This window comes from Saccopteryx leptura, chromosome 1 (assembly GCF_036850995.1).
Source record: "Saccopteryx leptura isolate mSacLep1 chromosome 1, mSacLep1_pri_phased_curated, whole genome shotgun sequence".
In the NCBI taxonomy this organism is placed as follows: domain Eukaryota; kingdom Metazoa; phylum Chordata; class Mammalia; order Chiroptera; family Emballonuridae; genus Saccopteryx; species Saccopteryx leptura.
The window spans coordinates 249,079,860-249,093,022 of record NC_089503.1 but is presented as its reverse complement, the minus strand read 5'-3'; the positions used below and the strand labels follow the sequence as shown (position 1 = coordinate 249,093,022).

Here is a 13,163-nt window from a genome sequence, read left to right as displayed (position 1 = left end):
TGTGGCTGAGCCCTGACCATGTCTGTTCCTTTGTTACTGCTCTAGCTGTGACTGCACTCTATGCATTTCTGACTGTTCTCTGTGTCTATTTCTCTGTTATCTTGTTTATATTGAGAGATGTGATTTCTGCATGTGTGTCCATCTATCTATTATCTGTCTGGAACTGGTTTTGGCTGTGTCTGTGCGTTATCTCTCTGCATCTATCACCCGGCTGGGTGAGGACTGCTCCTTGTGTGTGCTGTCCCTCTATGCTTATTGGTTTGTGTCCATGACTGTGTCATGCCTGTATGACTTGGTATCTCTGTGTCTGTCTATTGTGACTGTTCTGGCCTGTGTGTCTGTATTGCTCACTTCCTGACTGTGTGTATGTTGTCTGTCTATCTGTGCCTGTGTTCTAACTGCTGTTGGCTATCCATCTCGACAGTGTGGTGTCCACTCTCTAGCCCAGCTCCCTCTGGTGGTCCAACAAGGAATGGCTGAGGCAGATGGACCAAAGGAATGAACAGTTGAGGGAAGAGGAAGCATTTCAGGCAAACTGTGACTCCTGAGCTGCACAGGGAGGGGAAGGCTTGGGTGTGATACCAGACCTGGCCTGGCCTGTGAAGATGGAACTGGGGGTCTGGCCACCTCTGAGCCACTCATTGCCCACCCCTCTGGGGAAGCGGTCGGAAAGAAGATGCCTGGTTTTCTCACAGTGGGTGGGGGCAGGGCCTCTCTCTGGGACGTCACCCATTAAACTTCCTCTCTCAGCCACACAGGAAGCTGAGCAGCCTCAGAGCCCAGCGCTGAGCAAGCACGGTCCCCAGAACCCCTGGGGGAAGGGGTCCACCAGGGCCGGCCCTGCAGGGACCATGGAATCCAAAGCTGAGTAAGAACATCCTCTCCTCCATCTTCTGGACCAAGATTCCTAGACCAGGCATGGGCTGGAGCCAAGGGGCAGAAAGCTGGGGCAGTCTGGGAAGGGCCCAGAGCCACAGGGTACAGGTGGTCGGAAGCAAAGCAGAACTCAGCTGGCTTAGAATGTGGACTCCACTGAGACACACTCAGGCCACTGTCAACCCCTCTTCCACTTCTTTCCTCTCTCTCATCTCTCTCCCTCTCTTTCTCTCTCTCAATCTCTCTCTCTCTCTCTCTCTCTCTCTCTCTCTCTCTCTCTCTCTCTCCCCCCCTACCCCCATCCATGTCATTTAGTTTGTAACTCTAAGTGTGCACCTCATCTCTTGGTATATGAGTGATGGGGAGCATGGTTTCCGGGGGTCAGCAGGGTGAGGGAGGACTGTGTGTATCTCTGTGTGAGTGCTTCTGTGGGACTTGTATCGACATGAGGGTGAAGTGGTGGGGGTCTCCAGGTGAGGGACAGTGTGTCTAAAATCAGCCCCCACCTTCTTCCTCTACTGCCGTCTAGGTCTTTCAAAAAGGGAGACTAAGGAGGAAGGCAGAGACTGCAGGGCTCACAGAAGTACTAGGGCACACTGCTCTCCTTTCTCTGGTGGGAAATTTGGGGTCAGCTCCCGGGGCCTCATGAAGTTTCACATGCAACAATGCTCAGGCAGGGCCTCTTGCGCTCCATACCACAGAGCTGCTCACACATTTACCCAGTCATGCTCACAGCCACACAAGGAAATATGGACACGTTCACCCTCACACTGGCTTGGCCTAGTCACATACTTTCACAGTCCTACCTGATACACACACTGGACAGCCTCCTCCTTTCAGGTCAATATGAGATAGAATCACAAATATATACACACCTGCTCACACAAGTCATGCACACAGACACCTGCTCACACAAGTCATGCACGTACACACACAGTCACACTCTCTCACTCTGCTTCATACTCCCAGTCACACACAAACAAGTCCATGGACCTACTAAGCCCTTTCCTGTCCCACAGAGGGGGTCCCCCTGCCGTGTTTGATTGGTTCTTTGAAGCAGCCTGCCCTGCCTCTCTACAGGAGGGTGAGTGGGGGAGAGCATTGAGTTGGAGGGATAGAGATGGAAGGTGGGCCTGGGGCCCTGAACTTAAGAGGCCTACTCGCCCTGCAGATCCTCCCATCCTGCGGCAGTTTCCCCCAGACTTCAGGGACCAGGTATGCAGGCTGGTTCCTTTTTCCCCTGGGGTCAGGGTCAGTCCCACTGGGGCCCAACCTAAGTGGCCAATAAATGTGTGTTTTTCTCTACCTCCAGGAAGCCATGCAGATGGTGCCTAAATTTTGCTTTCCCTTTGATGTGGAAAGGTACCGAAGAAAGCAGACATCCAGAGACCTAGGGACCCAAGGACTCAGGAATTCAGATACCCAGGAACCCAGGGAATCAGGGACCCTAACAACTAGGGACCTATACACCCAGAGCCCCAGGCTGGTGCACACAGTACTAGGAGCATTGTTGGGGAGAAGAGGTCAGGGAGCCCCACAGGTCACTGAGAGCATTTTCCACCCCCAGGGAGCCTCCCAGCCCTGCGGTACAGCATTTCACCTTCGCCCTCACGGACCTGACCGGCACCCGTAGATTTGGTTTCTGCCGCCTACGGGCTGGTGCCCACAGTTGTCTTTGCATTCTCAGGTGTGGAATACGGGGAAAGGGGTAGGAGAGGGCCTCGACCTAGGGGCACTTTATGGAACGCATGTCCTCTCTTTACAGCCACCTTCCCTGGTTTGAGGTGTTCTACAAGCTGCTGAACACAGTGGGGGACCTTCTGGCCCAGAACCAAGTGAGACCAGCCCCTCTCTCATTCCGCAGGAATCCCAGCTCGACCCCACCAAGCCCCCAGCCCTGCTCAGATCAGACCTGAGCCCCTTGGCTCCTTTCAGAATACCCAGCTTGAGCCAAGGCCTTCAGAATCACCAACCCACGTTTTGACTCAGACACCTCACTCCCACCCAGGTCTCAGAGGTCGAGGAACTTCTAAATCGGCTACAGCAGACCTCACCAGACACCCAGGCCTCCTTGGAGCTGGTGAGTAATCCCCAACCCCTGGGCGTCGGACCCCAGGTGGATGGAGAGGCAGCACCTCAGCTCTGAGGACCACAAGGCTTACTTACACCTCTCCCCCAGGGCAGCGGAGTGACGGTCTCCAGAGCGCCCGGCATCCTGCCCCCTGCCCCCGGGAACATCAGACCGGTGAGCAGGGCTAGGGACCCTGGAAGTTTGGGTTCTCAGGTGAAGCCAACCCCTGGTTAATCGGTACACCCGTCAATCCTCCCTACCAGCTTTCCTGTTTCGTGGCCCCTGACTCCGACCGCCTGCCATCCATTCCTGAGAACGTGAGTGGACACCTGGGAGGGAGCTCTGGCGGCGGGAAGAGGTTCCAAAATCCGCAGGGGACTGCTCGATTCCGTGGTTCCTCGCGCCCAGCGCTCCTCTCTCTGTCCCTCAGAGGAACCTAACAGAGCTGGTGGTGGCGGTGACCGACGAGAACATCGTGGGGCTCTTCGCGGCGCTCCTGGCGGAGCGAAGGGTTCTGCTCACAGCCAGCAAGCTGAGCACGGTGAGGCGGGGCCAGCCGGGCCGGGAGGGGCCGAGGCCGGGCTTCGTCCCTAGGGGCGGGACGACGGGGGTGGATTTCTACTCTAACCTCACCGGGTGACACCCGAGAGCAAAATCCTGCTGTAGCTACCCTTTGGGAGCTTCTCTTTGGGAGTAGAGTCCGAATCCACCCACTGTGGGCCAGAACAAGACTGGCTCCGCCCCTCTGGAGGGTGAGATGAGAGAGCGCTAAATTCTAGCTCCCCCACCCACCCCCGCCCCAGGAGAGGAGGACAGGGAGGCTAAATGCTGACTCCACTCCTAGGGCAGGACCAGGAAAGTTAAATTCTTGTTCCGCCTCTTTAGAGATAGGGTCAGTGGAGCTGTATCGTGACTCCACCCTAGGGGCGGGACTAGGGCGGACCCAGTACTAGCTCCGCCCCGTTGGGGTGGAGCCAGTGGGTTGAGGCATCCTGGAGGATAGTATTGTATATTAGCTCCCAACCCCAGAGATAGCGACTAGGACGTGTTGAATTCTGGCTCCACCTGCTCCAGGCACTGTAATTTGCCGAATTCTAGGTCTCCACGTGATTCCTAAAGGGGTGTGAATGTTCACCTCTTACCCAGTAGCACGTGGGTAAGGTAAGGTGGGTGGGAAATGGACCTGGGAGAGCCACCATTCCAGAGAGGGTTCTTGAAGCTGGGGGTCCAGGTCCTGAATCCAGGGTACCCACCCGTCCCCAGCTGACCTCGTGCGTCCACGCGTCCTGTGCCCTTCTGTACCCCATGCGATGGGAACACGTACTGATCCCTACTCTGCCGGCGCACCTGCTGGACTACTGCTGGTGAGGGGCAGGATCTGGGGAGGGGCAGGGTCTGGGGAGGGGCAGGGTCTGGGGTCCTGGGGCCACGGAGAGGTACCTCATGACCCTACTCTCTCCGTCATCCGCAGCGCGCCCATGCCATACCTCATCGGAGTCCACTCCAGTCTCACCGAGGTAAGTGGGAGCAGCCATGGGCTGCAGGGACCCGCGGAGTTCCCCCTCTGCATCGCCAGATACCCTCCCCCGCCAGGGACCCTCAGACTCTGAGTAGCGGTCCACCCTACCACCCTCCAACGCAGAGAGTGCTGGAGCAAGGCTTGGAGGACGTCGTGATGATGAACGTGGACTCCAATATCTTAGAGACGCCCTTCGACGACGTGCAGGCGCTGCCCCCAGACGTGGTCAGTGTCACCCCTCCTACCCTCCTGCCTTGTGGGGGAGGCCGAGACCCCACACCCGCCCTCTCAGTGCTGCTCCCTTGTCCTCCAGGTGTCCCTGCTGAGGCTGCGACTAAGGAAGGTCGCGCTGGCCCCGGGAGAAGGGGTATCCCGTCTTTTCCTCAAAGCCCAGGCCCTGCTCTTTGGGGGGTACCGCGATGCGCTGGTCTGCAGCCCGGTGAGCAGCGAGGACGCTGAGACAGAGGCCTCATTGGGCCCTAAAGGATTCAGAATAATAGATTCCTATCGTTTGTAGATAGGTTGTGCTTACTCTGTGCCTCCGTTTGTTCATCTGTAACATGGGATCCAGATAGTACCCACCCACAAGGATGGCATAAGTCAATAAATGGGCATATGCAAAACGCTTGGATAGTGCCTGGCATTGTGAGTACTTAAATTCTAGGTTCTACTATTACTACTATCTCATTTAATTCTCACAATTATATAATGAGATAGATGTCATTATGATCTCATTTTATGTATGAGTAAATCAAGGCTTCGAGAAGTCCTACAGTGGGCGAGTGTTAAAGACAGGAATTTGATCTGCTGACTTTCCACACACGCACACCCCTCAGTTTTTTCACTTTTCTATAAAAACTTGAGGCAGAGGAGGTTCTCTCATTTAAGCATCTATGTTCCTTTTGGCTGTGCCTTTACAATATATCCAGAATCTGCCCATTTCTCCCCCTCCTCTGTCTCCACCCTGGTCTGGTCCCCATTACCACCCACCTGGATTCTTCCACCCTTACCCCCCCCCAATAGTTTTTCCTCCTCAAAGTGGCTAAAGGTCATCTGTGAGCACGCACCCGAGTCAGGTCTCCTTCCGCTTCTGCCCACAGTCCTCCAGGGCTCCCACCTCCCTTTGGGTAAGAGCCCAAATCTTCCTCGTGTGACTCACGAGGCCCTGCACAAGATCAGGCATACAGCAAGTGCTCAAACAACATTTACTACGTAGATATATGGTAGAAGGGAGGCAGCTGGTGACCAGGAGAGCCTGGAGGGGCTCAGGATGCTGATCCTTCCTCCAGGGCCAGCCTGTGACCTTCAGTGAAGAAGCCTTCCTGGCCCAAAAGCCTGGGGCTCCCCTACAGGACTTCCACCGGCGTGCTGTGCACCTGCAGCTCTTCAAACAGGTGCGCCAGAGCCCTGAAGGCGGGGCTGGGGCGGGCGGGGCGGGGTTAGGAACGCAGACGTAGAGGTCCTGAAGTCGGTCTGGCTGGATCTCCCACTCCAGCGTTTCCAGGCTGGGGAGGCAAGGCTGAACTCGGTTTCTTAAAGAGGAGAGCCCCCGTCCTGATATCCTAAGGGGCAAAATCTACTCCTTGGTCTCTGGGGTGATAAGGGTGGGACCAAATTCCTGGATCCGGGGTGGGAGTCCGTGCGGGTCTTCGGAAGGGGCGTGTCCTGAATGCGCAACTCCTGGCAGGGGGGCCGTAGGGGGAGGCGGGCTAGGACTCCTGGGTTCTTGGAAGAAGGTGGGGTGGACTCCAGGGTTCTTCAGGGCGGGCGTGGTTCCAGGGTCACTGAGAGGTGGATCCGTCTGGACTGGCAGAATCTGACTTCCGTGTCCCTGTGAGGGGCGGGGTCTGCTCCCTGATGACAGGTCCTGTCCTGGAAGGCCGAGAGGGTTGGACCTCTGGCTTCTAGAGGTGGGCTCCAGACCTCCTGGGCCCGGGGGATGGGCCCCTAGAGGTGTCAGGGATGGCTTTTACATCTTGAGGGTGCATTCAGATGTCCTCGCAGTTAGATGTATTGATGACAGTCTTGCTTCTGACTCTGACCCTTTTCCTCACCCCCAGAGGCGGATTAAGGTCGGTTGAGGTCCCGGGCGCAGAAGAAAATATTGGGACCCTTACATTAGAAAGTGTAAAGTTGGGGTTTTGCAGGGCTCCTCAGAAATCGGGGCCCAGGGCGCGCCCGGTGCGCCCGCGTTAAATCCGCCTCTGCCCACCCCCAGTTTATTGAAGGCCGGCTGGAGAAGCTTAACAGAGGAGAAGGCTTCTCAGATCTCTTTGAGCAGGAGATCACCTGCAGCGGGGCCTCCTCAGGTGAGCCCTGCACCTAGCCCAGGAGTCCCCACCCCACCGGCAGCACCCCAGCCATAGCCTTCCTGCCGTAACCATGCCCTTTCTTCCCTTCAGGCACCCCGCGCTCCTACCAGCTGTGGGCAGACAACCTAAAGGTATTAACACTGAACACTTGTTTCGTTTATTATTGAATTAATTTAATCCTACAACAGTTCTCAAGTAGGGTCATAATTTTACTCATTTATAAAGGTGAAAAAATTGAGGCTCTGAGAGGGAGAAGAGCTTGTCTGGTGTCACACAACCCTGGGGTGAAGTGGGGCTTGGGATCACCCCAGATGCCCAACCCTCTGTCCCTTGGCATTCTCTCCCTAGAAAGGTGGCGGTGCCCTCCTGCATTCTGTCAAGGCCAAGACCCAACCAGCCGTCAGAAACATGTATCGCTCGGTGAGACTGGGCTAGACAGGCCGTTGACTGGGGTGACAGAGGACATTGTAATGCTACACTTACCGTGCAAATGTTTTAATCAACTCAATCAGCAGTTAAAATCAGTAACAATTTTTCCTATTTTTATTTCCATTTATCATTCTCATTTTTTTGTCAGGAAAATTTCTTTCCTATTTAAAATTGATTAGCAAGAGTTTTTTGTTTTTGTCCCCAGGCACTGCAAACCCCATCTCTACCTTTGTGCATTTTTTTCCTCCCAAACACAAGTTTCCCTGGGGCCAACTTAACTCCAAATTGTCCATTCAATTTTATTCTTTTCTCAGCTTTTGAACGCAGACACATTTTAACGATGTTCTGGTTTTGCTACCCCCATTTCATTTGGGAGTGATTTCCCCCAGGAATATTCCTTTTGTATTAGTTAAAGAGGTGAGAGCTTGTATTGATTCCTTTGCATGGGGAATTGTGAATATATTTGTGATACACCTACATGAAATAGATGGCAAGACGCAGCTGTCCAAGGAAATGGAGGGCTGAGTTCTCAAATGTCCAGTGTCAAATCACCTCAAATCTAATTCTCTTTTGGCTCCTCCATAGGCCAAGAGTGGCTTGAAGGGAGTGCAGAGCCTCCTGATGTACAAGGTAACGCTAATTGCCAATGGCTGGGGGAGTGAGGAAAAGGGCTCCTGGCTCACCTACCCTCTTCCTAGGATAGGGATTCTGGCCTCCAAAGGGGGGGTTCCCTGAGGGCTTTGTCCCTCACCAGCCGCTCAGATCACCTGCAGCAGCGCCTGCCTATCACCCAGCACTTTGGACAGGTAAAATACCCCACCCCCACCCGGATTCATGCTCCTAGAATTATCACTAAATCCTCCTCAAATCCTTAATCTCCCTCTAGACTGCTCACCTTCCTCATGTACCCCAGTATGTGGTGACTACTTCACAATCACCCTCCTTCACACAGCCCCGACTGGGTAGCTCTTGGGGCCCCACCCCTCCAAACCTGTCCTTTGCAGAACCGGCCCCTTCGCCCCAGCAGGAGAAATCGGCTGAAAGAGACACCTTCTGAGTCCTTGAGGGAGGGGTAAGGCTCAAAGGCAGGGGAGGGGGCAATGTTGGAAGTAGGAGGTCAGCATTAATGGGGAAAATGGTCTTCAAATTTCAAACCTGCCAGAGCCACCGAACTGGAACTGGGGGTCTTAGGCAGATATCTGAGTCTGCCCATCCTAACCCAGGACACCCCCTCTGAGTCCTGAGCATGCCCCGGACCCATGGGCAGAGGAATCTCTGGACAGCAGTTTCCTGGGGTCTGGGGAAGAACTAGATTTGTTGAGTGAGATTCTAGACAGTCTGAACACAGGAGCTACAAAAACAGGCAGCCTGCGGCCCAGCCAGAGCTTAGACTGCTGCCACAGAGGGGACTGGGACAGCTGCCTTAGCCTGGTGAGCCCTCCAGTCCTTCCCCACTTGCCCATCCAACTTGCCATCCCCTCCCCCCTCTAAAGTCTAGCAACTTGCTAATCTCTCCACCTCCATCCAGCTCAACATACCAGGAAGACCAAGATGGCAGCCAGATGAGGAGGACCCCCCAGAGCCCCAGTCCCTGCCTGCCTGCCTGCCATCTCTGCAAACCCCCCAGCCTCCAGATACAAGCTACTCAGAGGCCAGCCAAGAAATAGCTTCTTCATCCCAGTCTTTAACAGCTTCAGCAGACTCAAGAAGCAGAGGGAACTTCATATCCTCTCTCACAGAGCCCCATAATCAAATCCAACATCTCCTCCCTCTCCATGAGGCAGTGGACAATCCCAAAGCTGAGAAGAGCCCCTGCTCCCAGCTCTCCACAGTGCCCACCCAGCCCATTGCTTCAGAGAGCTCCCAACCCCTGGTCCCCCCAAAGCCCAACTCAGATGTCACCTGGACATTTCAACCCCTTGACTCTTCCTTAGATCCCGGATCCCCAGAGGACCCCAGAGACCTGCATTCTGAGGGCCTGAGAACAAAGCACACTCACTTTCAACCCCCCATGGGGCTGGAAGCCCCCAGATCCCCTGCCATGTCCACTAGCAACTGGCAGGAATCCCAGGCCAGGAGCCGGCCCCGAGTTGCTGATCTTAAAAAGTGTTTTGAAAGTTAAGGATCAGGCATCTGGAGGAGATGCTATTCTCTCAATAAAGTCTCAAGAGCCCAAAGCTGGTTTTTCCTGATGAGTTTACCTGAGGGCCTTCTCTCTGCTCAGAAACCTACCCAATGCACCACCTTCCCTAATGGGACAATCTCTAGCTGGCTCCTAAGGGCAACAAAAAGCCCCCCCTTCCAGGAAACCCTCCCAGTCCCTATGATCCTCACAACCTTACAATTCATCCCTCCATAGTCTATGAGCCCTGCACTTATCTCCTCCATCTAGGCTAATATCTGCCTCCACCAGCTCAAAAAAACAGGTTTTATTACATCTCACTACCAATTTTATACACACATATATATAAAAAGTGAGCAGCCCCACCCTCCCTTGCCCTCAGTGGCAGAGTCTTTAAAGCACCTTTCCCCCTTCTATTCTTAAGGATTGAAGGCCCAGAGAGGGATCATCCTTCCCCCAGATTCACACAGCAAGGGAGCTGGATAGAGAAAGGAGACCTAGATGGGCAGGCAGCCCTGCACTGTCTCCTTGGAGTCCTGGGGAGCCTGGGCCTCGGTTGCATGGGAGAACTGAAAGGAAAGGAAAGGGAGTTGTAGGGCCTGTGTGGAGATGGTGCAGCAAGCAGGAAGGCGGGTCCCTAGCCCCAGCACCCCCAGTTGCAGGCAGAGTCATGCAGAGGCAACATGCTTCGCAGAGCCCACCCAGCAGGTGCCCATGTCCCCCAAGTCCAACTGAGCCATCAGAGGCTGGTGTCTCGGTAGCAGATGCTGTGTGGGAGCAGGTGCCAGGCAGTCCTGGGCAGTGGTGGCGGCTTTGGTAGACCCCAGCATTCAGATGAGCCGCTCCTCGGGAGGCAGTTTGAGGTTGGGGGGTGGTGGCGCACGGGCACCCACCTGCTCCTCACTGCTGGGCCGGTAGGTGCCTTCCGTTTGCCGTTTCTCTCGCAGTTTCCGCACCAGCAGCACCAGCCCCACGGTGAGAAGCAGGGCAGCCAGGAGGGAGAAGACCACAATGATGGCAGTGATGGCCTCCTTAGACTGTGAGACAGAGGACAGGTGTGACTTTCCTGAATCTGGGGATCCTGTCCACCCCCACCTTAGAAGCACCTGGGGTCCTAATTCCCCCATGCACACCTGCCCCTTTTGGTGATCTGGTTCCTATACCCTGGCCCCTATTCATCACATTTGGGGTTCCCAGTCCCCCACACCTGCCTGCCTCCTTCTGAGAGACCTATGGGACTCCTGACCTCCTAGACTTGCCACCATCTACCCCCTTCCTGGGGTTCTGGGTCTCCCCATTTGCCATGTTGGCATTCTGGTCTCTTACACTTGCGGTTCTCCAGTGCAAACCCCCATCCTGACCTGCCACCTCTGGGGATCTAGGCCCCTCCACCTGCTACATGTGGACTCCTAAATAACAGCCCTGCTGCCCTCCTGCCATAATATCACCCAACTCACCAGGGCCCCATTGAAGTCGGGGTGTGGGGTGGTAGTGGTGCTATTCTCATATGCAGTGGGGTCCGATGCTATAAGGAGGTGGGAAAGAGGATAAATAAAACTCCATCTATTCCTCCCATCTTGGCACATCTGCACTTTCCTTTGGGATTCCCCTGGCCCCCCACAACCCTGCCCCAGGTTAGAACTTTGCCCTTCTGACTGTGGGTGCTCTGCACGCAGGAGCCAGCCCAGCTGTATTGCTCCTCTGGCCACCCCGAGCTCAGTGGAGCCCAGCAATGAGTAATCAGCCCATAGTAGTTTGCAGTTTGCTCTGAATTGGAGGCTATAATAACGCACAGTGTCTGGAAGCCCAACTGCTCCCTCCACTTCCCTTCCCCACCATTTCTGGCCTTCCTTTGGCCCTTAAAGATTTGGACAGGTCCTGCTTTTCCCTGGAGTATCTATTTCATTCCACTCCACCCCTCCCCCCCACCAACCCCAGGCTCTAGAAACTGGAAGAACTGAATGGCAAGGTTCACCCATATGGCCAGTCCGGTGGTCATCCTGCTGCGTTCAGTGCCGGGGGCAGGCCTAGTCCAGGCTTCCAGCCAGTCCCAAACACCTCAACCACAGAGATTCAGATATGCAGGCTTCCTCTCCCCGGAGCTCATAATTCCACCCCAATCAGGAACTCAGGAATTCTAGACCAACTCCAACCATCCAAAGAAGTACTTAGGAATTCAAAATCCCCAGCCCTGACCTTGTAGACTGCTGCCCCCAAGGCACTCCATGCTCGCTCCCCAAGTTCTTGACCTCTCAGTGTGCCGGGTCCCCAATGCCCCTGCCGGTACCTACTTTGCCCCCAGGCCCGGCCCCAGCGGGCCGGCAGCAGCGGCAGGCCGAGCGCCAGGAGCAGCCCCAGGCTGGGGCTCGCCATGGGTAGGGCGACAGGCTGGTGGCACCAGGAACAGGGCTTCTCGAGCGCGCCGTTTCTACCGCATCTCCCGCCGGGGGTACTTGCAACTTGGCACCTGGAGGCGGGAGACCGAGGAAGGCCAGGGTGTGGGGGAGGAGGCTGGACCCGATCGCAGGCTCAGGGAGGGGCGACCCGAGTCAGGGCACCCCGGAGCCCAGCCCCGCCCCGCCGCCAGAGGTCAGAGATTAAAAATTAACTCGGGGAGGTGTGTTCCTGGGCTCCGGAAAGGGAAGAATGTGGGGGAAAGGGACGGCAGGCCAAGCAGCGCGACCTGCCTCCCTACCTGGCCCGGGCGTCTTTGATCTCGCTCAGGTTACCGGTCCAGCTCCTCCACTCAAACCTTCCGTGAGTTCCTCGGTCGTTCGGTGGGACTACACCAGCTCCTCCCGCTCACGTGACCCGGAAAGTTTAGTCACTCACCTGGGAAAGAAACTCACTTCCGGCTTGTGCACCTGAACTGAGATGAGAGGGCGGAGCCAGGCAGGAGGTGGGGCCACGCCTCAGTGCACCTGTAACGGGAACCCAATCCTAATGGGAGAAGTAAAAAAGGGCGGAAGCGCGCAGGTGCAAGAGAAAACTCCCACCTGTACTGCGGGCACTTTTGTAGGATCGCAAAGGTGTGGAGACACGCAAGGCATGGAAATACCGAGGTATGAGGCACTCCTGTCTGGGGCAGATCCAGATGGGGAATCCCTAATGAAAAAACACCTGCGTAGCATACATCTGCATGAGAGCAAAGCTGTAGAGAAGGCATCTGCAGAGATACACAAGAAGCACATCTGTGAGAGACATCTGCATTGAATCATCTATTTGGAGTATAGCTGAATAGAAGCATACCTGTGTGGAAATCAGCTGTATAGAGCAGATGCATTATAACAAACCCCTGACTGAGGCACTCTGGTGTACAGTTTTGAAGACATATCTGCATGGCTCACCTATAAAATGAACAGCATTGTATAAGGAATTTCCCTGTGAAAATGTATTGGCAATACCTGTATGGGACACACTTGCATTTAACTACACCTGTATAGGACCCAGTTATGCAGAAACAGATCCATATATACTCAACGAAAACATCTGTGAAGTGGGAGAACGCTGTACAACGCATTCCTGGGTGGATTTCTGTTGAGAAGCATACTGTGAAGTGAAGGAAATGTACTTGTATGAAGAACATCTGCATAGAATTGAGCTCAAATGAGAGAAAGACCTGAGAACATCTGTATGAGGCACAGTCACATTGAAGCACATCTAGGGGCAGCAGGACAGAGAATCATGTACATTGAGGTCCACCTGTTGGAGATGTAGCTGTGAGAAAACACCTGTTTGGGGCATTTCCATGGGAAAACATCTGTATCTCCCATGATGGAGGGCACCTGCAAGGACCACCTGTAAATAAAAACACCTGTGAGTGGATCCTCTATA

General features: G+C 54.8%; 2 protein-coding genes across 4 annotated transcripts; one reads left to right on the top strand and one right to left on the bottom strand.

Annotated features, from left to right (window-relative positions):
* Positions 1-773: 773 nt before the first annotated feature.
* On the top strand, positions 774-10,215 carry DENND1C (DENN domain containing 1C). Of its 3 annotated transcripts, XM_066345212.1 has the most exons (23): positions 781-868; positions 1,896-1,960; positions 2,048-2,091; positions 2,189-2,238; positions 2,444-2,563; positions 2,642-2,711; positions 2,885-2,956; positions 3,056-3,121; positions 3,211-3,264; positions 3,378-3,488; positions 4,211-4,311; positions 4,419-4,464; positions 4,590-4,691; positions 4,780-4,905; positions 5,756-5,860; positions 6,685-6,775; positions 6,869-6,909; positions 7,127-7,198; positions 7,793-7,837; positions 7,906-8,013; positions 8,212-8,279; positions 8,431-8,638; positions 8,736-10,215. In XM_066345212.1, exons 1-23 carry the CDS (start codon positions 852-854, stop codon positions 9,327-9,329), a joined length of 2,376 nt encoding a protein of 791 aa, XP_066201309.1. In that variant the 5' UTR covers positions 781-851; the 3' UTR covers positions 9,330-10,215. The 3 variants fall into 3 exon arrangements, with proteins under 3 accessions (XP_066201326.1, XP_066201309.1, XP_066201318.1); XM_066345229.1 differs by lacking the exon at positions 1,896-1,960 and having other exon boundaries at positions 774-868; XM_066345221.1 differs by lacking the exon at positions 7,906-8,013.
* CRB3 (crumbs cell polarity complex component 3) lies at positions 9,722-12,229 on the bottom strand. Its single transcript, XM_066345258.1, has 5 exons — positions 12,025-12,229; positions 11,621-11,796; positions 10,787-10,854; positions 10,223-10,366; positions 9,722-9,898 (listed from the first exon to the last, which is right to left on the bottom strand). Exons 2-5 carry the CDS (start codon positions 11,700-11,702, stop codon positions 9,827-9,829), a joined length of 366 nt encoding a protein of 121 aa, XP_066201355.1. The 5' UTR covers positions 11,703-11,796; positions 12,025-12,229; the 3' UTR covers positions 9,722-9,826.
* Between the last annotated feature and the right edge of the window lie 934 nt (positions 12,230-13,163).